The 22310-nt window shown below is 58.9% G+C and overlaps 1 protein-coding gene across 1 annotated transcript; it reads right to left on the bottom strand.

The window, feature by feature from the left end:
• Nucleotides 1-1212: 1212 nt before the first annotated feature.
• ARL8A (ARF like GTPase 8A) lies at nt 1213-16950 on the bottom strand. Its single transcript, XM_068995878.1, has 7 exons — nt 16487-16950; nt 8608-8688; nt 7590-7663; nt 5281-5374; nt 4039-4106; nt 3252-3322; nt 1213-3128 (listed from the first exon to the last, which is right to left on the bottom strand). The coding sequence occupies exons 1-7, from the start codon at nt 16607-16609 to the stop codon at nt 3079-3081; spliced, it is 561 nt and encodes a 186-aa protein (XP_068851979.1). The 5' UTR covers nt 16610-16950; the 3' UTR covers nt 1213-3078.
• Nucleotides 16951-22310: the final 5360 nt, after the last annotated feature.

Below are 22310 nucleotides of genomic sequence, written 5' to 3'. Positions count from 1 at the left end.
GATGCTTTCAGGGCTTCAGGGTTTCCAACCCCACACCCACCCCCTGGCCATGGCCCCTGCATGGGGCAGGGCGGGTCAAGGAGCAGGCGGGACGGATCTGCCTGAGGGCAGCCTGGCCGTGGCAGCCCATCCACCGGAGCTGTTAGAGCTCCTTGTCCCAGCTGCTGGCAGCCGCCCCAGCCCCCGAGATGCCGGGGCGAGGGAGACGGTTGCCACGGGCAGTGAAAGCGAGGGGCTCACTGCGGGCTTTGTGCGCAACACCCACCGGGCTCCGCGCGGGCTTTGCTTTCGCAGACCCGTTTCCAGGGAAACAAAAGCCCCAGTTTTCTTTCGAGAGCACAAAACTGGGTTTTTCCTTTCATCCTCCTCCCCCCCACCCCGTGCTGGGCCCCACGGCTTGGGAGAAGAGGGGTCTCATCTTGGCACAGGGATGCAGGGGGGCTCAGAGTCCGGGCCGTACCTCCAGCGCCCCGTGTGCCCACGGGGTGAGCGGGGTCCCTGGGAGGGGTCGGTGGCAGTGGGGGTGGTGGGGGAGGGCATCTCCCACGCGCCTGGTCCACATCGCTCCGTCCTGAGCCCGGGCCAAGGGCGAACAAAGCCAGGCTTGTGCTGCGGCCCCGCGGGGCTGCACGCGTGGGGAGGGGAGCGCGGGCGGGGCAGGGGCTGCGGCAGCACACGGCCCCACAGCAGGCACAGCACCCCAGGGCTGCGCTGAACCCCGGCCCTGCTCCCACCCTGCTGCCCGGGCACCTGACAAGCGCAGGGCAGGGGGCCACCCCTGGGACACGGGGCGGTGGGAGCCCAGCAGCAGTGGCCACACCCTCCCGAGGACATGGGGCCACCCCTCCAAAGGACACAGGGCAGGGGGACCCCAGCAGCAGTGGGCACAGCCCCCAGGAGGGAGCAGGGAGAGGGGGCACTGCAGCCCCCCCAAACCCAGCAGGGTTCCACGGCAGCTTGGGACGTGACAGGGGCAGAGGAAGGTCCAGCAGCAGGGATGACCACAGACAGAGTGTCCGAGCTGGCCTTGGCACCCAGGCCAAGGAAACAAAGCAACTGCAGCCGTCAGAGGTGCCTCCAGCACCTCTCGGGTGAGCATGACCCCACAGATGCCCAGTGGCACCCAGAGGATGGGGACCTCCCTCCCAGGCAGGGCCCCGAAGGATGGGTAGCAACGATGGGGAGGAAGAAACGTGACTGCAACCACACCCGCAACGCAAAATTGTTAATTTATTGTTAGGAGGCAAAAAAATTGTACAGTTACAAGAATCATTTCCCAACAGAGGTCAAATCTGAGTCAAAATATCTCTTACAAAAAAAAAGGGGGGGTGGGGGGTGACAACACTTTACAAGTCATTAAATTAAAAAAAAAAAACAACAAAAAGAAACCTCTCTTTGTGCAATTCTGCAAAAACAAGAACAGAAGATAAATCCCTGGCCTGATGCGCTGGAGCTGAGTGGGAAGGCTGAGAGGGGCCCTGCAGCCCCCCAGCCATCCCTACCCTATGTCCCAGCCCTGCACTGGGACCAGCAGCTGCCTCCTCCTGCACACCCACCCTCCAATGCCAGCCCAGTCCCCCCAAACTGGCCCCAAACAGCCTGGCCAGACCCCCAGGCTGCACCTGCAGAGCCCCAGCCAATGGCACAGACATGGCACGGACAGCCACAGCCTTTCTCACCCCACACAACTTCCACAGACCTCCACCCTCTGCAGACACAGACCTGACCATCGTCCCCACAAACCCTGCTGCCCCCTGCCCCACGGCTCCTGTGCGGCCCAGCCAGGGCAGCAGGGCAGGGGGTGGCATGGGGAGTAGGGAGTGGGGAGCAGGGCATGGGGAGCAGGCACAGGGAGCAGGGAATGGGGAGCAGGGAATGGGGAGCAGGACAGGGGGAGCAGGACATGGGGAGCAGGACATGGGGAGCAGGCACAAGGAATGGGGAGCAGGGCATGGGGAGCAGGCACAGGGAGCAGGGAATGGGGAGCAGGCACAGGGAGTGGGGAGCAGGGCACGGGGAACAGGCACAGGGCACAGCCCCCTGGGTCTGGCGAGCAGCACTGACGGTGCACAGATGCTCTCAGTGTGTCTCTGGGTGCCTCCATGTGTCCCTCCCTCTCTGGCATCCCAAGGGATGTCCCTGGCCAGGGCAGAGCCAGCCGCCCCAGCCGGGCACTTGGCATGTGGGGAGCCAGCACAGCTGTCCTGAGAGGCTGCACGGGGTTGAGCCAGCCCCAGGATGGGTGGGAGGCAGGTACCAGCCCCCTGCTCCCCCAGGGGCTGCTGGCATTGCTGGGCCCCCAGCACTGGTACCAGTGCACCAGATCCTCCCCCCTGAGCAGCCAGGCTGGGCAGAGGGCAGGAGAGCAGGGGCCATGTGGGGCAGGGGGACAAGTGGCCCTGGGCCCCCAAGGGGGGTTGGGGAAGTGGAGGCAATAGGGGGAGGCTGATGGCAGTGGCTTGTGACCAATCCCTGTCCCCTGGAGGGGTGAGGAGCCTTCGGGTGGCAATGACACACCCTCTCCCCCCCACTGAAGCCTGAGGCAGGCAGGGCAAGGTGGGCACCTCCAACACCCCCAGGGTGGTCTCTGCCCGGAGGCAGCAGCAGGACACCCAGAGAAGGGGAGAGGGAGCCCCAGGGGACCCGCCTGCAGCTGGCACAGCCCCATTCCCAAGGGCTGCCTTCTGCTACCACCCTCCTCCTCCTCCCAGCGCTGACCCGTGGCTGGCCTTGGGGAGCCCCAGCTTTCCTACTGCTCACAGGGCCCAGTTCAGTAACAGCACTATCCCTTAAATTAAAAAATTAAAATATATATACATATATATATACTGTATACACAGACAACAACAGAACAGTGCCAAAATGGAGGGAGAGAGAGAGGGGAGGAGAGGACAGGGGGAGAGGAGGGCAGTCGGACATCTCTTTACAATAAAAACAAGGATTCTGCCCCAATGTGAGCAGAGTCTGGGGTCCCCTAAAAATACCCATCTAGAGAGAGAGCTGGAGGGACAGAGCAGGAGAGAGGGGCGTGGGCTTGTACAATGGCATCTTCCCAATCCGAGCCAGGCCCGCGGGACCTCAGCTTCGCCTGGACTTCGAGTGCTGGATAAGCCACTGTAGGGTGATGTCTGCAGAGGCAAGGGGACACTTACAGCCTCTGCCTCTGGCTGTCACCTCCTCCCACACCTGGGCAAGCACGTGGGCACGGGCTGCCCCCCACGCCCCCCGTGACCCCAGCCCACAGCACTCACCGATGTTGTCCTTTTCTTTGCAGGAGATGGAATAGCAACAGATCTCTCGGTCCTGGATGGCAGAGAGGTTCCTGTGGGAAAGGAGCAAGTGCTGGCTGCAGACTCTGAGCTGTGTGGGGTGGCCATGGGAGACACCTCTGGGCAGCCCTTGAAGGGTCCCTTCGGACCCGGTCTCTGAGACAGAGCACACTGAAGGGGCAGCAGCTCCCCAGGCTCTCCAGGAGCTGCACGTGGGCCAGGGGAGGGCACCATCACTCCATGCCTGAGGGGCAGAGGTGGTCTGGGGGGGCCTATGTGACAGGGCAGGACAGACCCAATCCCACAGAGACTGTGGCCACCAAATCCCATGGGTCCCCCCCAGCCCTGCAGCCAGACAGGGCAGGGAGGTTCTGGGAGCGGCTCAGGGCTGGCAGCATGGGAGCTGCACAGGTGCCCACGGCCAGGGGGGCTCGGAGGGGTGGCTGAAGGGGAGGAGATGCTGTGAGCCAGTGCAGCATCCCAGGTCCCCAGCATGGAGGAGCCCAGTGCCACAGTCCAGTGCGGTATCTGGGGGAGACCAGCTCCCCCAGCCAGTGCCATGCTGTGGCCAGGCCCCCACGCCACCATGTGGCACGTGGGACCCAGCCCTGGCACTGGTGGCTCCAGCTCCTCTCTGTCTCCACAAGGTGTCACCTCGGACATCCCCAGCCACCCCAGGCACCACAGTGCCAGCCCAGACAGGTGATGGTGCTGGTGGGGACACGGCAGAACAGGGAGGGGTCACACTGTGTCACACTGGCACACTTACATCTTCTCAATGAGCTCCTTCTCATCCAAGGCACCGGGCAGGTCCCGCTTGTTGCCCAGAACGAGGACCTGCAGGGCAGGACAGGGGACACCTGAAGCACCTGGCCACCAGACCAGGCAGGAACCTGCTTCTGCCACTCAGAAGCAGAGCCTGCTTGTGACACAGGACAGCCCTGGCTACCCCACTAGGATGTCCCAGACAGAGAAGCCCCCTTCAGCAGCACTCAGGAGGCAGGGCACTTCAATTAACTGCCTTAATTAGCCTGTACACAGCATCTCCTGTGCACTCTCTACTCCCAGTGTGGAGATGTTCCCACAGCACATCCTCTCTCAAGGGTACCAGCATCTGCTGTGCCATCCAGGATGGTCTCCCAGGAGCCTCCCACTGCCTCTGAGCAAAAAGTCAAGTGAAATGGCCAACCCTGACGTTACCCAGCAGGAGCAAGCTGTGGATGCCGGGTAGAACCCACTCTGCAGGCAGCCAGCCCAAACCAGGATCAGTCGTTTGTGCCATCACTGATCTCTCCCTCAAGGCTCTCCACAGCCACAAAAGCATTCTCAGACTGTGTAAGGAAAATAACCACCCAGCAGGGCTGGTTTGTCCCTCCGGAGCAGCCATGTGACTGTCACCTGATGGGGCGGTGCTGAGGCTGTGGCTGCCCGGACTGCGCCGGGGCTCTGCAGCAGCACAGGATGCAGCATCCCCTGCTTCAGTCTGGAGGCTTGTTCTCAGAAGAGAGCCTTCAGAGGCCTGCAACTGCAGCGTGCTGTGTCAGGAGCTTAATTTAGCTGGCAGCGGACATTTGGGATCCGTGGCAAGACCTTCAATTAGCTCCTTTCAAAGGATGCTGATTTGGGGGGGTTGGTGCACATCCCACCTGACATGTACAGGGTGCCCAGCACTGCACCACATCCCACCTCCTGCACGTGTCACAGTCCAGCAGCTCCCCTCCCAGGAGAGGAGACCTTCCTATCACACCATAAATCAGATGCAAATCCATGTGAGAGGACAGACTTCACCCAGGGGGTCTGATCCGTGCCCTAAAGCTGCCCTAAAGCTCCCTCTCTGTTGCTTGGCCCAGTTCCGACCTAGAAAGCGTCATTGCCCCAGCCGGCTCCCTCAGGAGTGCAGCGGGGAAGCGACGCCTCCAAGAAAAGGAGATTCATGGGATGTCCCTTCCTGAATCTGCTCTGCAAGCCCTGGCAGTCCCCAGCCTGGGGACCGACTGAGGCACCAGCTCACCGGGATGCCCTGGAGCTGCGGCTTGTCAAGCAGGTTGTGCAGTTCGTTCTTGGAGGCCTCTATCTTCTCCTGGTCAGCAGCATCCACCATGTACCTGCAAGGGAAGGGACAACCCTGAGCACAGGTGTCCAGGTCTTCACGGCCTCGTGCTGTGCTGAGGTCCGTGCCACCCCCAAACCTCCTCCCATGGCAGCTCACTGCCCCAGCACGTGCAGGTGGTTGGTAACAGGATCCTTCCACCAGGATGCCTCTTCCCAAGGATGGCTGTGGAGCTAAAAACCCCTCATGTCTCCCAGGGGAGTAGGGGACCACCCCAGCCTTGTCTCTGCAGGTGTCAACCTGCTGACAGCAGGGACAGGCTGGGCGAGGGAAGCCCAGGCAGGAGAAGCTGCAGGACACACATTGTCTCCATGTGCCCAGTGAGACTCGTGCACATGGCAGCTCCCATGGAAACAGCCAGGATAGAGGACAAGCAGAGAAGGCAAGAGAAGCTGAGGATGGAGAGGTGACAGCGACCCAAGAAGGGGAAGGAGCTCCTTGTCCCATCGATGGGGTAATATTGGGAAGGGCCATGGAGCACATGGATGTGAAGCCGGTGGCCAGCAATGCTTCTCTGAGCAGAGCAGGAGATTTGGGAAAGGATTTCGTTCTTACAGGGCAACTTTTATCCTGCAAAGAATGTCAGTGAAGCCAAAACTTGGGTGAGGAACCGATCAAAGCAGCCTTGATTTCAAAGATCAAGAAGCTGGGAGAGAAGGAGTGAGAAACACCAGCTCATCAGGCTGTGGGGAGTTATTTAAAAATAGGGAAAAAGCTACTAATGACTGAAGTGCTTAACACAGGAAAATGGGAACAAGGGGCCAGAGGGAAAAACACCCCCAGACCTTGGCATGTTGGGCAGGGGAGAGGGCTGAGAGCAAAGGGAAAGGGACATGACACAGCTCGAGGTGATGAGGGCAGACTGGAGTGTGACCTGGATGCTGACAGGTCCTTTTGTTTCCTGACAACCACGTGGGCCAAAATGATGACATTATGGAAGGAGGCAGCAAAAGGAGTGAGAAGACAGATTTTGTCATTTCCAGCAAAGCTCACTGTAATAAAAAGTGTAATAAAAACCCTCCTGCAGGTCCAAGGCCATGTCCCACCATGGTTACAATCTGCAAGGGCAGGAGCAGACACCACTGTCCCAACATGCAGGACAAGCAGTACCACACTCCTCCTCACCTGCCAAGGCTTGGAGTTGGGAAGGGCAGCACGGAAACCAGCCCTCCAAATCTCAGGGCACGGTCACTTGGAAAAGATCCCATAAATCTCATTTTCTGACTGGGTTTAAGGAACCCCAGTATGGTGTCCCAGGATCAGTATTTGTCCTTTGGAATAGGCAACCTGCTTCCCAAGAATGCCTTGCCAGGCTCACCCTGAGCCTGGACTCCCTGGGATTGCTTTCACTGTGCTGTTTGCAGGCAGGGGACACCCAGGGACACTCAGATTTGCTGACTCAGTAGCAGGTGTTGCACTGAGACTCCTGCTCTCAGCACAAGATTTATCTGGCAGCACATGAACATCCTGACCTGGAAACCAGCCTCTGGGAAGGGCTGAGCCCCACCATTGGGCTCTGCTCAACCCCAGCAGTGAGCAGCCAGCAGAGAGGATGCATGGGAGCCTGGAAGGGCAAGATCTGAGGAACAGAGCTAGACTGAGTGATGCTGGAAGGGAAGAGAAGGGTCTGCCACAGCTGGAGGGACCTGGCTGTCCTTTGCTCAAAGTCCATGTAGACATCAGTCCCCAGGGGAAGTATCTGGAAAAAAGGAGGCTCCGGGGGGACTTTCTCAGTCTCTCCAATTCCCTGACAAGAGGGAGGAGCCAGGTGGGGGTCGGGCTCTTCTCTCAGGGAACAGGCTACAGGACCAGAGGAAACAGCCTCAAGTTGCACCAGCCGGGGTTCAGGTTGGATATTGGGGAAAATTTCTTCTCTGAAAGGGTGGTCAGGCCCTGGAAGAGGCTGCCCAGGGCAGTGGTGGAGTCACCATCCCTGGAGGTGTTCAAAAACCACCTGGGGACATGGTCTGGTGGTGAATATGGTGGTGTTGGGTTAACGGTTGGACCGAATGATCTTCGAGGCCTTTTCCACCCTTAATGATTCCGGGATGATTCAGTGATTCCACCCCTTGGCACAGGTGTCTGGCTCTGGCAGCAAAGGCACCGCAGCTCCCCTGTCCCCCAGCACCCCGGGGTGGGATGATGCCCCCAGCCAGCAGCAAGGCTCAGCATCAGCACGTGGGTGACAGCAGGGCCCTGGGGATACTCACACGATGGCACTCACTCCACGGCAGTATCGCTCCCACATGCTGCGGAACCGTGGCTGCCCCCCGATGTCCCAGAGCTGTGACAGGGAGATGGCAGCGTTACCCCCACAGTCCTGCCCAACACTCTTTCCTCCCCCATGTGGCCACCCGGAGCATTTTGGCCATGCACCAAACCCACCCCCATCTCCTCCTCTTCAGCTCAAATTTCAGGAGGAGGCTCCTGACTTGATGAAGAAGGGAGAAACCTCAGGAAGGGCAGCTGGAGGATGCTGAATCCCCCTGTAATGTGCCTCTGCTGGCATGGAGGGACCCTCTGGCCCAAGCTGGCTGCTCTTCCCCATGCCCATCACACCTCCTGGCACTGCTCTGAGACATTTCCCATTTCAGAACATTCGGCACACTCTCAAAAGTGTTCCTGCAGCAGCCACAGATCCCCAGCCAGCTTTTCAAGTCTGTCCAACAGCTATTTCCCAGTACAACCCCAGGCCCTTGAAAGATCCAGAACAGGTAGAACCCTCCTTTTCCTTTGCTCCCAAGGCAGAGACCATCACTGCAAGCCATGACCTGTTTTTCCCAGCACTACCACCCTCAGCAGCGTGACCACATCCGTAAGTCCCAGAGACATAAGAAAGCTCCAGCTTTGCAGCCTGAACTGGCTCTTACTGCCCAAGTCTGGATCTCCTACACCCCTTCCCACCACCTCCTCTGGTGGGTACCTGCAGGACCCTAACAGGGCAAATCTTTCCCTTCCAGATGGTGGAATCACAATCCCTGGAAATGTTAACAAAGTGTGGATGTGGCACTTGGAGACATGGTTTAGTGGTGAACATGGCACTCCTGGGGGAACATTTAGACTCAATCTTAAAGTGATTATCCAGCCTTAATGATGCTATGCTTCTATTCTATGAGCTGCATCTGGGGTGCCTGGAATTCTTCCACCTCCAGCAGAACAGCCACCAATCTCCCTCACCTCCACCTTCCATCCCAAGAGCCCTCACCAGCAGTAACAACTGCATCTCACCTTTATGGTAACATTCCCTTTGGTGATCTTCCTCATGTTGAAGCCCACTGTCGGGATCATGTCTTCGTTGAACTGTCCTGACTGCAAGGAAGAAGGTGAAACAGCGTTAGGAGGCAGAGGAATGGGGCCAGCCTGCCCCGGCAGGGCAGCAAGGCTGACAGCCCAGGATAACCCCAAAGGCTCTGCCAGCCCTGCCGTGGGCACGGTGCAACGCTCCTGCAGGTCCACGCCAGGACGCAGAGCCCAGGAGACACGGTGCCACCAGGAATGCTGTGTGTCCTGGTTCCGGCCCAGAGGGACGGGATGTGGCCAAGACACCAAGACACTGTGTTATTCAGTACCACCTGACATCATTGCCATGGCCAGGGAAAAGGGACTGAGTTCTTTTCCAGTTGGGAAAAAGCCTGGTGGGTGGAGGAAAGCCATTGTTTTATTGTCCCGGGCTTGGTGAGCATTTTGCATGTAAATCACCCTCTCTTTGTGCACTGTTGTTATTAGTAGTGTTGCTCTTACTGTTTTCTTATCTCGTTGCTGCTTCTAGTAAATTGTTCTTATCTCAACCCGTGATCTTTGCCTTTTGTGCTTCCAGTTGGAGGGGGAAGGGGAAGTACCGGGAGCAGTGGGAGCACCAAATTGCGGACTACCATTCCTAAACCATGACGCCGTGGCTGCTGCAATGGGCACAGGTGCCCTGGGTGCCCCAGTGCAGTCCCCAACCCCGCAGCGAGCTGCCAGCCTCAGCCCTGGACACCCTGTTGTCTCGCTGGGCTCGGGGCTTGCCCATCCCAGCTCTTTCCAGGTGTGACTCCCAAGCCCTTGGTGGGAGGAGGCTGAGACCTTCATCCTGCGCAGTGACCTCTGGTGAGGCAGCCCTGCAAGGACCCCCGGGGTTTTAGGCTGGGCTTTTCACCCAGACAGCCACCTCCTGCTCCAGCTCCTTTCCAGTTGCAAGTCCTGGGGGCACCAGCAGGTTTCATGCTTCGCATCACTTATGGTCTAGCTCAAACCAGACTGACTTCTGCTTTCAAGTGAGTGCTGTCTGCGCTGGTCCCCCAGTCCTGCATCCTGCCTGTGCTGGGTGACGTGGGGGGTCACAAAGGGCCCCCCTACCCAGGAGCTGCTCTCATGCAGCTCCAACGTCTGCTGAGTTTATGCATCAGATGCAGGAGATCGAGCACCCCAGTGCTGCTGTGGATGGGTCAGGCCTGTCAGAGCAGGGAGCAGGGACCATCCCTCTGCTGAAGCTGGCTCATGCCCACCCCACCGTCCAGCTTGGTGCTCCAGTTCCAGCGCTGCAGGACGGGCCCAGGCGGAGCAGGGATGTTGGGGGCAGTCCCAGCAGTGATGTGGCATCGCTGGGGCAGGACAGGAGCTGGCACAGCCCCTCAGCCACTGCCTCCAGCAGCTTCCCTGGGACTCATATCAGGCTTATGGCCTGTAAATGCATCCTGGGGAATGCTGAGGAGCCAGTAGGGAAGACTGTTTGATAGCCAGGATAATGCAGCTGCGGGGAATTTGGCCATCAATGCCAGAAACTTGCAGGAACCACCAACCATGGCCAAACTCATCCTAGCAGGTCCTTACTACCTTAAAACCTCAGTTTCTTGAGGGCTTTTCTGTTAGTTAACACAAACTTCAAAACAGGAAGTCAGTTTATGCTATTTTCTCATAAGCAGATTTTTGTGCCCAGTTGAGCCTGTGGCTCCTCCGGATGCACCACATCAGCAAGTCACCAGGGTTTTCCTGACCTCTTCCAAACGCTCTGCAGTACACACTGCTTCCCTTTTTCATATCCCTTTTGCATTCAGCAGTAAAACCCAGCAGCCAAGGGGTGTTCAGGCCCCGCTGCACCCAGAAAGGACTGTGGGTAAGGGCACAGGGAGAGGAGGGGAAGCAGGCAGGGATCCACAGGGGATGTCTCCTACGGACTGAGGTTCAACACACAACTGAGCTTTATGAAACTAAGAAATTCTCAGGCTTTGATCAGTGGGCATGGAGAGCAATTGCTGAAGAGCTTCTTGGAAGCTGCAGGCACCTCCCTCAGGGATCCCAGACCACACCACGGGATCTGCTGGCTGTGCAAAAGCCACACAACATATGGTTCTGGTCTGATAGAAGCTTCTTCCAGGAAGGGGTGGGTTGCAGGAGCCAGGAGTCACCTCTTCTTTCCTCCATGGGTGGGAGAGAGCATGTCTGTGTGAGTGACCACAGCCTTGCTCCCTGCCCCAAACCCCTCTCCCCTGCAGCACCTGCCTCCAGGCTGCCCATGGCCAAGGGGCCAAAACAAAACCACTCGAGCTGTCCAAAACAGGCCGAGCTGGGAATGCAAGGCCTTGTGGTCCAGGATGGCTCACACGTGCTCCCCGCTGTCCCAGCACCCACAGAAGCATCTTGCACGTGCTCCTCCTCCATCAGCTCCTCCTGCATCAGCTTCTCTCTGAACGCAACTCTCAGTGGTGGAAACTGGAAACACAATGGTCCCTCTTCCCTCTCCAACCACCCCTGGTGCCTTCAACACATTTTCAACTCCCTGCAGGGTTCAGCCATCCACAGGTCCACTGCCAGGGAAGCAGTGAGCACCCTGATGGAGACAAGCAAGAGCTTCACAGGACACATTCTTCCCCCAAATTTTTGTTATATAATGAACATAGCATCCATGCTGACTCTGAAGATGATGCCAAGCCACACTAATTGCTTAAGAATGGGATTGCACTGGGAAGCACAAAAATCGTTGCAAGCAAGATGGATTTTGTGGCTACAAATGGCAGATCAGGTCTTTACAGACTCGAGCTCATCGCTGCTTTTGCCAGGGTCACTCACTGCTCTGCCCAAACCACTCTGCCTTGGTGCCCTGCCTGGAAGGCGAGTGACCTTTCCACCCAGCCCCAACACTTTCCAGTTGGGTTACTAGGAGAAGTGGCCAGAATTCAGCTTTTGCCAGGGCAGGCAGTGCCCCCAGCTCACGCTGAGCCCCATCCCCTGACACATGAACAACGATTCCACATCACCTGCCAGTTCAGCCACCATCCCTTGCTCAGACGGGCCCAGGACCTCGGCTTGCTGGCACATGCAGAGAAGCCACCTCAGCCTCCCCCAGCTCTGGTGAGCAGCATGCAGGGCTGAGGTGGCCAGGCCCTGCTCCTCACCGGATGACATTGAACTGATGTGACCTGCTCTGGATAAATCACTGCTGGCTGTTCTGCAGCCCTGCTCCCCAGAGGGCAGAGATGGCAGTGCTGGGCCAGGCAGTTGTGTCTCCACCAAAGCATGGCCATCTGTGGGATAGAGGCAGGAGCCCAGAGCACCTCAGGTTGGGTGTCTCCCACCACTGCCTGGACCATCCCCACAACTGGCACTCCTGCAGGCATCTCCTGCCATACCCTGTCCAAGCTCTAACATGGAGGGAAACTTAAGATATAAAAGATAGAAGAAAGAAACTTTTTATGATGTGAGAGGTGAGGCCCTGGCACAAGTTGCCCAGAGAAGCTGTGGCTGCCTCATCCCTGGAAACATTCAAGGTCAGGTTGGATGGGTCTTGAAGCAAACCAGTCTAGTGGAAGGTGTCCCTGTATGTGCCTGCCAATGGTAGGGGTGTTGGACAAGGTCATCTTTAAAGGTCCCTTCCAACCCAAATCACTCTATGATCCTGTCTCAGGAAAGCCACACTGTCCATTTTTCTTGCCTCACGTTGACATAGCTTGCAGCAGCAAGACAAAACCATGCCCCAGTCAGATTCTCCTCCTCTTCCAGAAATACAGAGAAACCCCCCAGAAAACCTACCACCTTCTGCATTATGAAGCTAAGGTGCAAAGACACGCCTGTGGAGGGCCCAGGGGCTGCATCTGGAGGCAGAACGACCGTGAGGCAGCATGAGAGCCCACGGCCACCTCCCACCCACCCTGGCCCTGCCAGACCCCACGCAAGGGGCACATCCAGAGGTGGGTGTTAAGACAGACTGGTCCACATGCATCAGAACAACATCTCCCTACTACTTCCTCAGCACCTCTCTCTCCTCTACCTCCCCAGCAAACCCTGGGGACCTTGCAGACCTGGAGCTGCACCTTCCCTCTCGGCCTCAGGCACCAGAGCACATCCTGCCAGGATGGGTCAAGTGGCTAGTGAAGGGGTCGGTGTGTGTCTGAGGATGGGCGGGAGCAGGCGCTGAGCTCTGCAGTGCTCTGAGCCACTATCAGGCTCACTGTCGGAGCACTGGCTACCTGCCACACCAGCCACCAGCCCACCTGGTGCCAAATATGAGGCTGATGTGGTTTCACAGGATGGGTCAGGTTGGAAGGACCACACTGGGTCATCTGATCCAACCTCCCTGCTCAACCACGTTCATCCCAGAGCACATGGCACAGCATTATTCCCAGACAGTTCTGGAATATCTCCAGTGAGGGGGACTCCACACCCTGTCTGGGCAGCCTGTTCAGTGCACAGTCACTGCACAGGAAAGAAGTTCTTCCTCATGGTCAGGTGAAACTTCCTGGGCATCATTTTCTGCCCATTACCTCTTGTCCCATTGCTGGGCCCCAGGGAGCAGAACCTGGTGCATCCTCTGACCCCTCCCTGCAGACACTGACTGACATTGATGAGGGCCCCTCTCAGCCATCTCTTTTTGGCTGTTTGGCTCAACAGCCCCAGCTCCCTCAGCCTGTCCTCATAAGAGAGACGCACCAGTCCTCTCAGCATCTTCACAGCCTCCACCGAACTCACTCCAGGAGCTGCATGCTTCCTCTTGCAGCACTGCTCTGAATCACTTTCCAAGCAGGGCTGAAGCACAGGATGGTGCCCCAGAGCTCCCACCACACGTCCAACACCCCGGCACTTGTGGCTTCACTCTCCTGGAAGGCTCTAGCACAGATAGAACACGTGTGATGTTAAAAAGCAGCAACACTCTCTTGTTCTAACCATGGCCTGCACTGACAGGTTTCGGGCCCCAGCACCTGCTGAGGAGCTCTCAGTGGCCTCGAGTCACCCTTGTCACCAACAGACTGGGGTAAAGGCAGCTAAAAGACCACTGGCTTCAGGTTAAATCAAGACCACATGTATTTGCAGTTTTCACTTCTCCTTGCAGGCAAGACTTCAAGCCTCAGCTCTCAACAGCCAGGAGAAGAAAAAATAAGTCCTGGAAAATCAAAGTCCCCAGGCAGGTGACCCAGGAGGAGTCACCCTGGTCGTAGCTGCCTTCAGCAAAGCCCTTGCCTGGCACAACCACAGCCTGGCTGCTGGAGGGAACCGGCCACCTTCCAGGGAACCGGAGTCCACTTTTCAGTCAGGTGCAGCTACAAATCCTGGAAGGAAAGGACGGTGCCAATCCCCCAGAGCAGGTCCAATCCCAGAAAGGCTTCTTGTGAGATCTCTCCAACAACACCAAAATCCCAATCTTCTTCAGGTTTTTCCCGCCCCGCAAAGCCCAAATCACAGCTATTTCCCCTTCCAACAACCCCATTGCAACACCCTAAAGCCAGGCACCTCTGACCTTCTCAGGCAGTTCCTGTCGAGTTGGCATTTTCTGTCATGCTTCTATTTCACTGTGCCCAACAAGTCCTTCTTTCCAGGATGTCTTCTCAAAAGCTGGTGCCCCTTTTTGTGTGCATCTGCCACAAAACTTGAACTTTCCAAATAACTTGAGAGGTCGAACTCAGCACTCTGAGCCCGACTGCTGTGTGAGCGTCTCAAACACCCCACCCCAGACCTGACAGACCAGCAGGCCATGGTGCCAACTTCAGCAGCCTCAAGAGCTGCTATAATTCCTGGAAGTCCCTTTTCCCTACACCAGCAATCCTGGCTAAACGGAGAGTGTCCTAGTGCATGGGTCTTGCCAGTGGGGTCTTGCCCACAATAAAACTGCCAGGCACAAAGTATTTACTCGCAGAAGCAAACCCCACAAAGCCCACACTGAGCCCTGTCTGCTCCAGATACAGCTGGCAGAGGAGGAGGCATGTGGGGAACACGGAGCCGAGCAACACCAACCCTTGGGATTTCCAGCCCTGTGCAGGCAGAACTGTGCAGCAGGTCTGGGATAAAGCTCCATCACCCTTCGCAGCTTATCTGGGTGATTAAAACCGACACTAAATTACTTTGCCATTTTTAAGGTAGTCTGGGTGCTGTTAACAGGCAGCAGCATCCAGCGGATCCAGAGCAGGAGCAGCCCACACGTGGCACCGCCACGTCCCACCCTGGCATGGGATTGCAAAAATTGACTATTAAACACACAAATAACAGGGAGAGGTCCCCCAAAAATAGGATTGGTGCTCAGTCACTGCCCCAGAGCCGAAACGTTCCCTTGTCCCCAGAGGCTGGTGTTGGTTTATGGGGGAACCAGCAGGAGACCGGAGCACTGGGCAGTGACTTTCAGCAAAACAGCTCAAGAGCAGGAGTGCCATCATCTCCAGGATGAAAAGCATTTTATGGTGTCCTCTCTCTGCCCCTAGACACTTCAGGAAGGACATTTTCACCCCTCAGCACCTCCCAAAGAGCATGGCTCCCGTGCAACGAAGCCTCCATATGAGCTGGAAATCCCCTCTGACAGCCCAGCAGCTTCCAGCACCCTGAGCAAGCAGCAACAACTCACTCTGCTTTGGAGCCATGGTGAGTATGGACTTCGGAGCAACGTGCAGGGACCAGGGGGCAACCAGGATGGATCTGCATCCACCTCCTTCCATAAAAACCCCCGGGAGCAACAGCCCAAATCCACCCCTTCAGGATCCTCCCGCCTCGAACCATCGCATATTGAGAGGACGAGAACAACCCAAAAAGCAAGAGGGGAGACTCTGCCGAGCATCCCCATGGGCAAAGCCACGCCCTGGGCTTTGGGATCCAGGACATGCAGCTCCTGATCCACAGCTGGATGCAGGGACCCGGTGGACAAGGCAGCGCAGCCAGGGAGAGGCCAGGGCTGGAGGAGCCTAAGGCGAGTGCCGCTGCCCCGCTCGGGTGCGGAGCGTGTGCTGCTGGAAGAGCAGCCGGCACCCACAGGACGCTGCTGCTGGGGGATGCTTCCCGAGGAAGGTCGCCAGGCAAACACCTCCTACACCGGCCCCCAGGCAAGGAACCCCGGTGGCACCGAGCCCGGCAGGGTCGCCATGAGGCCCCACCTGCGCGTCCCGGCGGCGGCAGGGACGATGACAAAGCGCCTGCTGTTACGGGGACGAGAGCAGGAGCTTCCCGGCTCCCGGGGCTCCCGCAGTCCCGCCGGGCGGCAGCGCCCGTCCGGGGCACCGGCACCGGCTGCTGTCCACTGGCGGAGCCCCGGCCGGGAAGGGCGAGGCGGTGCCGGGACCCTTCCCCAGGCCCTGCTCCGGCTGTGGCCGCGAGCACCGCGCTCGGCTCCGGGGCTGCGGGGAGCAAACGCTGCGGGCTGCCTGGGCCGTGCCGGGCCTGCACCCTGCACCCCGCACCCCACACCGTACCCACTGCTGCACCCCACACCGTACCCACTGCTGCACCCCACACCCCACACCGTACCCCACTGCTGCACCCCACACCGTACCCACTGCTGCACCCCGCACCCCCACCCTGCACCCCACACCGTACCCCACACCGTACCCCACTGCTGCACCCCACACCGTACCCACTGCTGCACCCCTCACCCCATACCGTACCCACTGCTGCACCCCGCACCCCCTTCCCAAAGGCGTTTTCAGGCTGGGGTGCGATAGGGCGGAGACGTTCTGAGGAGCATCCAGGGCGTGCAATGGGGGCATGCAAAGAGGGTGCAGTAGGGGTGCGATGGGGGGGTGGAAGGCGCAGGGGTGCACTGGGGGGGGCAGTGGGGGGGCAGTGGGGGGTCCAAGGCGCAGAGGTGAAGCCCTGGGATGGGCGCGTGACCCCTCGGGGATGGGGGGATGCGGGGTGTCCCGTCCCCCGGGCTCACCGCGATAACGTTGACGAAGGTGGTCTTGCCCGAGTACTGCAGCCCCACCAGGGTCAGTTCCATCTCCTCCTTCCAGAACAGCGCCCGGAACCAGTCCAGCAGCTTGTTGAAGAGCGCCAGCATGGTGCCGGCCGGGCCGGGCCGCGCTGAGCGGGGCCGAGCTGAGCCGTGCGGAGCCGGGCCGGGCAGGGCCGGGCCGAGCCAAGCCGGGCTGGGCCGGGCCGAGCCAAGCCGAGCCTAGCCGAGCCGAGCCGAGCGGGGCCGGGCCGGGCAGGGCCGAGCGGGGACGAGTGGAGCCGAGCGAGGCCGAGTCGGGGCGGGGCCAGTCGGGGTGGAGCCGGGCAGGGCCGAGCGGAGCCGATCGGGGCCGAATGCGTCCGGGCTGCGCCGAGCGGTGCCGATGGAGGCCGAGCCGCCGCCGCCGCCCCCCGGTATTGTCCGCGCGCCGCGGGCCCTGCTGCCGCACCGCCGCGCCGGGTGGGGCCCGCGCGCCGCCTGCCCCGCCGCCGCTGCCGCGCCCCCTGCCGGACCGGAGGACCCGCCGCACCGGGCACCGGACAGCCCGGACAGCCCTCCGGACAGCCCTCCGGACAGCCCGGACAGCCTGGAGTACCCCACACCCCTGCCCTGGTCACTCCCTGCAGCCTCGCACCCTCGGTAACCCAGGCCTTCTCAATCATAGCACGGCCTGAGGGAGGGGGGAGGCACCACTGCACCCCGGACCCCTGCACCCCGACACACCCGTACGCCCCGGCAGCCTGCACCCAAAGCCTTCCGCAGCCTTCTCCCCGTGCCCCCTGCACTTGCTGCACCCCCAGTACCTCCGCACCCCCAATATCCCTCCAGCCTGCACTCCTGTGCTCCCAGCTCCTCCTGGTGCCACTGACCCAGCACCCCCGGCACCCCCACCTCCCTCACGCCCTGTGCCCTTGTGCCCCGGTGACCTCCGCACTGGTCACCTGCACCCCTGGCAGTGCCGTGCCACAGCTGGCGGCAGTGCCGTGCCACAGCTGGCACCAGCCCCTCCAGCTGTGCCGCTGGGCACACCCCAATCCTGCACCCGTACCAGCCCCCCTGGACCCCATTCCCCTGCACACCTGGGAGGGCCACTGGGACCCCTGGCACACACAGCAGGACTGAGCCAGCCCGTGGGGCTGCTCCTCTGCCCTCCTGCCCCACTGCGGCCCATGCCGCCGTCCCCCTGGTGTTACCTGCCTCTCCAGACAAGAGCATGTCTGACATTCCCAGGAGGTTCTGATGTGGTTGCTCAACCGAGTTCCTTAAGGAAACGGAGAGGTCAGGGCTGTGCCAGCCCACGTGGGTAAGGGGTGGCTTATCCTCGTGCTCCCCTGGCTCAGGGGTTAGCCCCTGGGTGACCAAGGACCAGCACAAAGAGGTGTCCCTGCCATGTCCCACGGTGTTCCTGGTGCCCTCAGGAACCTGCCAGAGTACAGCCGTGGCAGAGAAAACAGCACCTGGCCAGTGGCCAAGGCAGGAACTGCCCCTGGCCACAGGTGCCCCTTGCCCAGGGCTGGTGGCAGGTGTCCCCGAAGGATGGTGTGGCAAGGTAACACCAGTGGTGGCCCCAGCAGCGACCCTGGCTCCTGAGACTCGGGGAACAGCAGCAGGTGAGGTGGGGGGACCTGGAGCTCCAGCCCTGAGGGAGGTGCATCCTGCTGTGATGGGACCTCAGTGGGCACAGAGAAGACCTCACCCACTTGCTGTTTCCTTCACTCGTGGGTTTTGTGGCTTTGGAGGCTGTGCTTTGACCTGGTGCTTGGCCTCAGGCCTCAGTTTCCCCAGGTGATGCCTGTGTGTTGGTTCGGGTGCAGGGTGCAGTGGGTGCAGTGGGCAGGGATGATTCGGGTGCAGGCTGCAGGGATACTGGGAGTACTGGGGCTGCAGGTGTTCGAGGGGTGCAGGCGGTGTGGCAGTGCTGGGTGGGGGAGATGCAGGGCACAGGGGTGCAAAGGTGCTGGAGTTGCAGAGTTCCTGGGGCACTTGGGGGTGCAGGGTGTGATCGGTGCAGGAGAACTGGGAGTACAGGGCTGTGGGGTGTACAGGGGTGTGTAGGGGTGTACAGGGGTGTGTAGGGGTGTACAGGGGTGTGTAGGGGTGTGTAGGGGTGTACAGGGGTGTGTAGGAGTGTACAGGGGTGCATAGGGGTGTGTAGGGGTGTACAGGGGTGTATAGGGGTGTGTAGGGGTGTGTAGGGGTGTACAGGGGTGTACAGGGGTGTACAGGGGTGTGTAGGGGTGTATAGGGGTGTGTAGGGGTGTATAGGGGTGTGTAGGGGTGTATAGGGGTGTACAGGGGTGTACAGGGGTGTGTAGGGGTGTGTAGGGGTGTACAGGGGTGTGTAGGGGTGTATAGGGATGTACAGGGGTGTGTAGGGGTGTGTAGGGGTGTATAGAGGTGTGTAGGGGTGTATAGGGGTGTGTAGGGGTGTGTAGGGGTGTGTAGGGGTGTACAGGGGTGTGTAGGGGTGTGTAGGGGTGTATAGGGGTGTGTAGGGGTGTACAGGGGTGTGTAGGGGTGTGTAGGGGTGTACAGGGGTGTGTAGGGGTGTATAGGGGTGTGTAGGGGTGTACAGGGGTGTGTAGGGGTGTGTAGGGGTGTACAGGGGTGTATAGGGGTGTACAGCGTTGTATAGGGGTGTGTAGGGGTGTGTAGCAGTGTGTAGGGGTGTGTAGGGGTGTACAGGGATGTACAGGGGTGTGTAGGGGTGTATAGGGGTGTGTAGGGGTGTACAGGGGTGTACAGGGGTGTGTAGGGGTGTACAGGGATGTGTAGGGGTGTGTAAGGGGGTGTGTAGGGGTGTGTAGGGGTGTATAGGGGTGTACAGGGGTGTACAGGGGTGTGTAGGATGCTGGGTGCCAGCAGGCAGGGTGGGCAGTGTGGGGTGTAGTGAGTGCCAGGAGCCCCAAGCAATCCCACAGAAGCCAACAATTCCCTCCTGGAGAGCGAGACACAACCCAAAGGCACAGCTTCCTCGAAGGATGTTCCTGTGAGACCTTTACCCAGCCTTTCCCCATCAGGCTGGGCCCTGCAGGCTCAAAATCCCTTTTCTTTCCCCCTGCTCAGCTCTGCTGGGTTGGGGGGACACGGAGCTGCTCCAGGTGTGTGTGCTGGCCATGCCTTGGCTCTGCTGAGCGCTCAGAGCAGGGCTGCCTGGCTGTGCCATGCCAAAAGGGTTCCATCCACGTGGGATTTGAGCCAGTCCTAAAGTGAGGACTGGCACACTGAAGGTGCAGTTCCCTTACACCAGGTCCTTTATTCCAGCAGTTGCTGGGGAGAACCTGTGGGTAGAGGTTGCTCGTGTTCTCGTGAGAGACAAAGATGCTGAATCCACTGCTGGGGCTGCCTGAGACAAAGGTGTGTGCACAGAAAATAGGGAAACTGGGCTGGGGTTCGATTCAGCTCACAGGGGCTATCTCAGCCCCTGACAATTAATGGTGGGAAAGTTTCCCTCATGTGCTGTGAGTCACTGGGAAGCTGCCTTTGTTTTCAGAGACACAAAGCATTTTGCTTTCCAAGCTGCTGCAGCCTGCTCAGGATCCCTGTGCTCTGGAAGGGAGGCCTGAGGAAGCAGAAATATCATTGTTTTCTGTAATCACCCCATCATAACTCCTCATACCAGTGAAAAATTCATCATCCCCCAAATCTTGAATGTAATTTCTGCTTGAAGATGTTTTCTTTTCATAAAATTCAGAGAATTGTTCAGGTTGGAAAAGACCCCTAATATCATCGAGTCCAACTGTAATCCCAGCACTGCCATGGTCACCACTGAACCGTGTCCACAAGTGACCATCCTGCAGGGATGGCGACTCCACCACTGCCCTGGGCAGCCTGTTCCAGGGCCTGGCCACCCTTTTGGTGAAGAAATCCTTCCTAATATCTAATCTAAACTGCCCCCAGTGCAGCCTGAGGCCGTTCCCTCTCCTCCTGTCCCTGTTCCCTGGCAGCAGAGCCCGACCCCCCCGGCTGCCCCCTCCTGTCAGGGACTTGTGCAGAGCCACAAGGTCCCCCCTGAGCCTCCTTTGCTCCAGGCTGAGCCCCTTTCCCAGCTCTCTCAGCCCCTCCTGGTTCTCCAGACCCTTCCCCAGCTCTGTTCCTTTCTCAGGACATGCTCCAGCACTTGAGGTGTCTTTCTTTTCATGGGGGGCCCAAAACTGTACCCAGCATTTGAGGTGGGGCCCCACGAATACAGGAAGAAAACAGATTTTTGTTTAACATTCCAGCCCAAAGAATGTCCCTACACCAGTCTGGGGCTTCCCCCCCTCAGGATTCCTGTAGCACTGAAGCTGTCAGAGACTGCCCTGGCATCGTAGGGATGTTCCTGCAGCCCCTGCCACAGAAACTGCCCATCCAGTGCTCCAACCAAACTCACCCCTCACAGCAGGGACAACAGCTGGGTTGTTGACCATCCCCACGCTGGGAGAGACATGAACAAATGAGCAAAAAAGATCATTTTCATGCACCATCCCCACTCCACCCATCCTATTTCCCTTATTCCCGTCAAGGGGAGCCATCCCTGACTGGTTTGGGGACATCCGGCTGTTTCCCACTGGTTTGACCCAGGGTCCCAAGCTCTGCTGCCTGCAGAGGGTCCGTGGTGGCACATGCAGAGATGGGCACACCAGCTCTGGTCCCCACAGCTGCAGCTCTGTCCCCCACTGTGTCACCCTGTGGTCTCCGTGCCAGGAGCTGGGGACTGGGCAGAGTCTTGTGCAAGGGCCAGCATCACCCCAGGGCCTCTCCAGACAAGAGCATGTCTGACATTCCCAGGAGGTTTTGATGTGGTTGCTCAACCGAGTTCCTTAAGGAAATGGAGAGGTCAGGGCTGTGCCAGCCCACGTGGGTAAGGGGTGGCTTATCCTCGTGCTCCCCTGGCTCAGGGTTCAGCCCCTGGGTGACCAAGGACCAGCACAAAGAGGTGTCCCTGCCATGTCCCACGGTGTTCCTGGTGCCCCCAGCCACCAGGTCAGCCCTCCCTCTGATGCTGGGTGAGTGCTGCTGGGTGAGCCTCATCCTCTGTGGGAGCTCTCATGGGGCCTTCTTGAGATCCCGGGCCCCCACAGTGCTGCCTGGAAATGTCAAAGCATGCCATAAAAATGTGTCCTTTCCAGGTGATGGCTTGGTCACTGATTACTTGGAGTCCATGGGTGCTGTTGGAGCCTGTGGTTACCATCACTCACCTGAGAACAAAGATGTTATTAAATACTCAAAACCCTGGATTTTGGCATATGCTCTGCCTTTCCCAGGACCTGCTGGAGCAGTGCTATGTTTGATGGCATTGAAGCTTCCAGCAGCTGCAAGTGAATTTGGAGCATTCTGGGTCTACTTGCCACCACCAATGCTGGCGTGTGCCACAGTTGTGATGTGTGCCACGTGGCCACCGTGTTTGTTCCTCCCATCCCAGTGAGTTGTTGCAAGGGGAGGGGATGGATTACCAGCCTGGAAAACCCCAGGCCAAAATTACAGTCATGTGGATAGGACATGATCTTATATCTTGTATCTTTATGCCTAATATATTTTCTTAGATGTAAGAAAGTAATGTTTTACAAAGAGGGTGGGGAGGCCCTGGCACAGGATGTCCAGAGAAGCTGTGGCCCAGCCCTGCAAGTGTCCAAGGCCAGGTTGGACAGGGCTTGGAGCAACCTGGCATAGCAGAAGGGGTTGGGACTGGATGGCCTTCCAACCTAAACTGGTCTATGGTCCTGCAGAGGAAGGATTTTCCTGAGCCCTGGGCAGGACCTGGCCTCCTGGGAACGTGGTTCTCAGGATGCTGCAACCCAGGGCCCTCAGTGCCAGCGTGCTCTGG

The sequence above is a fragment of the Aphelocoma coerulescens genome, chromosome 26 (assembly GCF_041296385.1).
Source record: "Aphelocoma coerulescens isolate FSJ_1873_10779 chromosome 26, UR_Acoe_1.0, whole genome shotgun sequence".
NCBI classification, from domain to species: Eukaryota; Metazoa; Chordata; class Aves; order Passeriformes; family Corvidae; genus Aphelocoma; species Aphelocoma coerulescens.
This window is presented reverse-complemented; position numbering and strand designations above follow the sequence as displayed.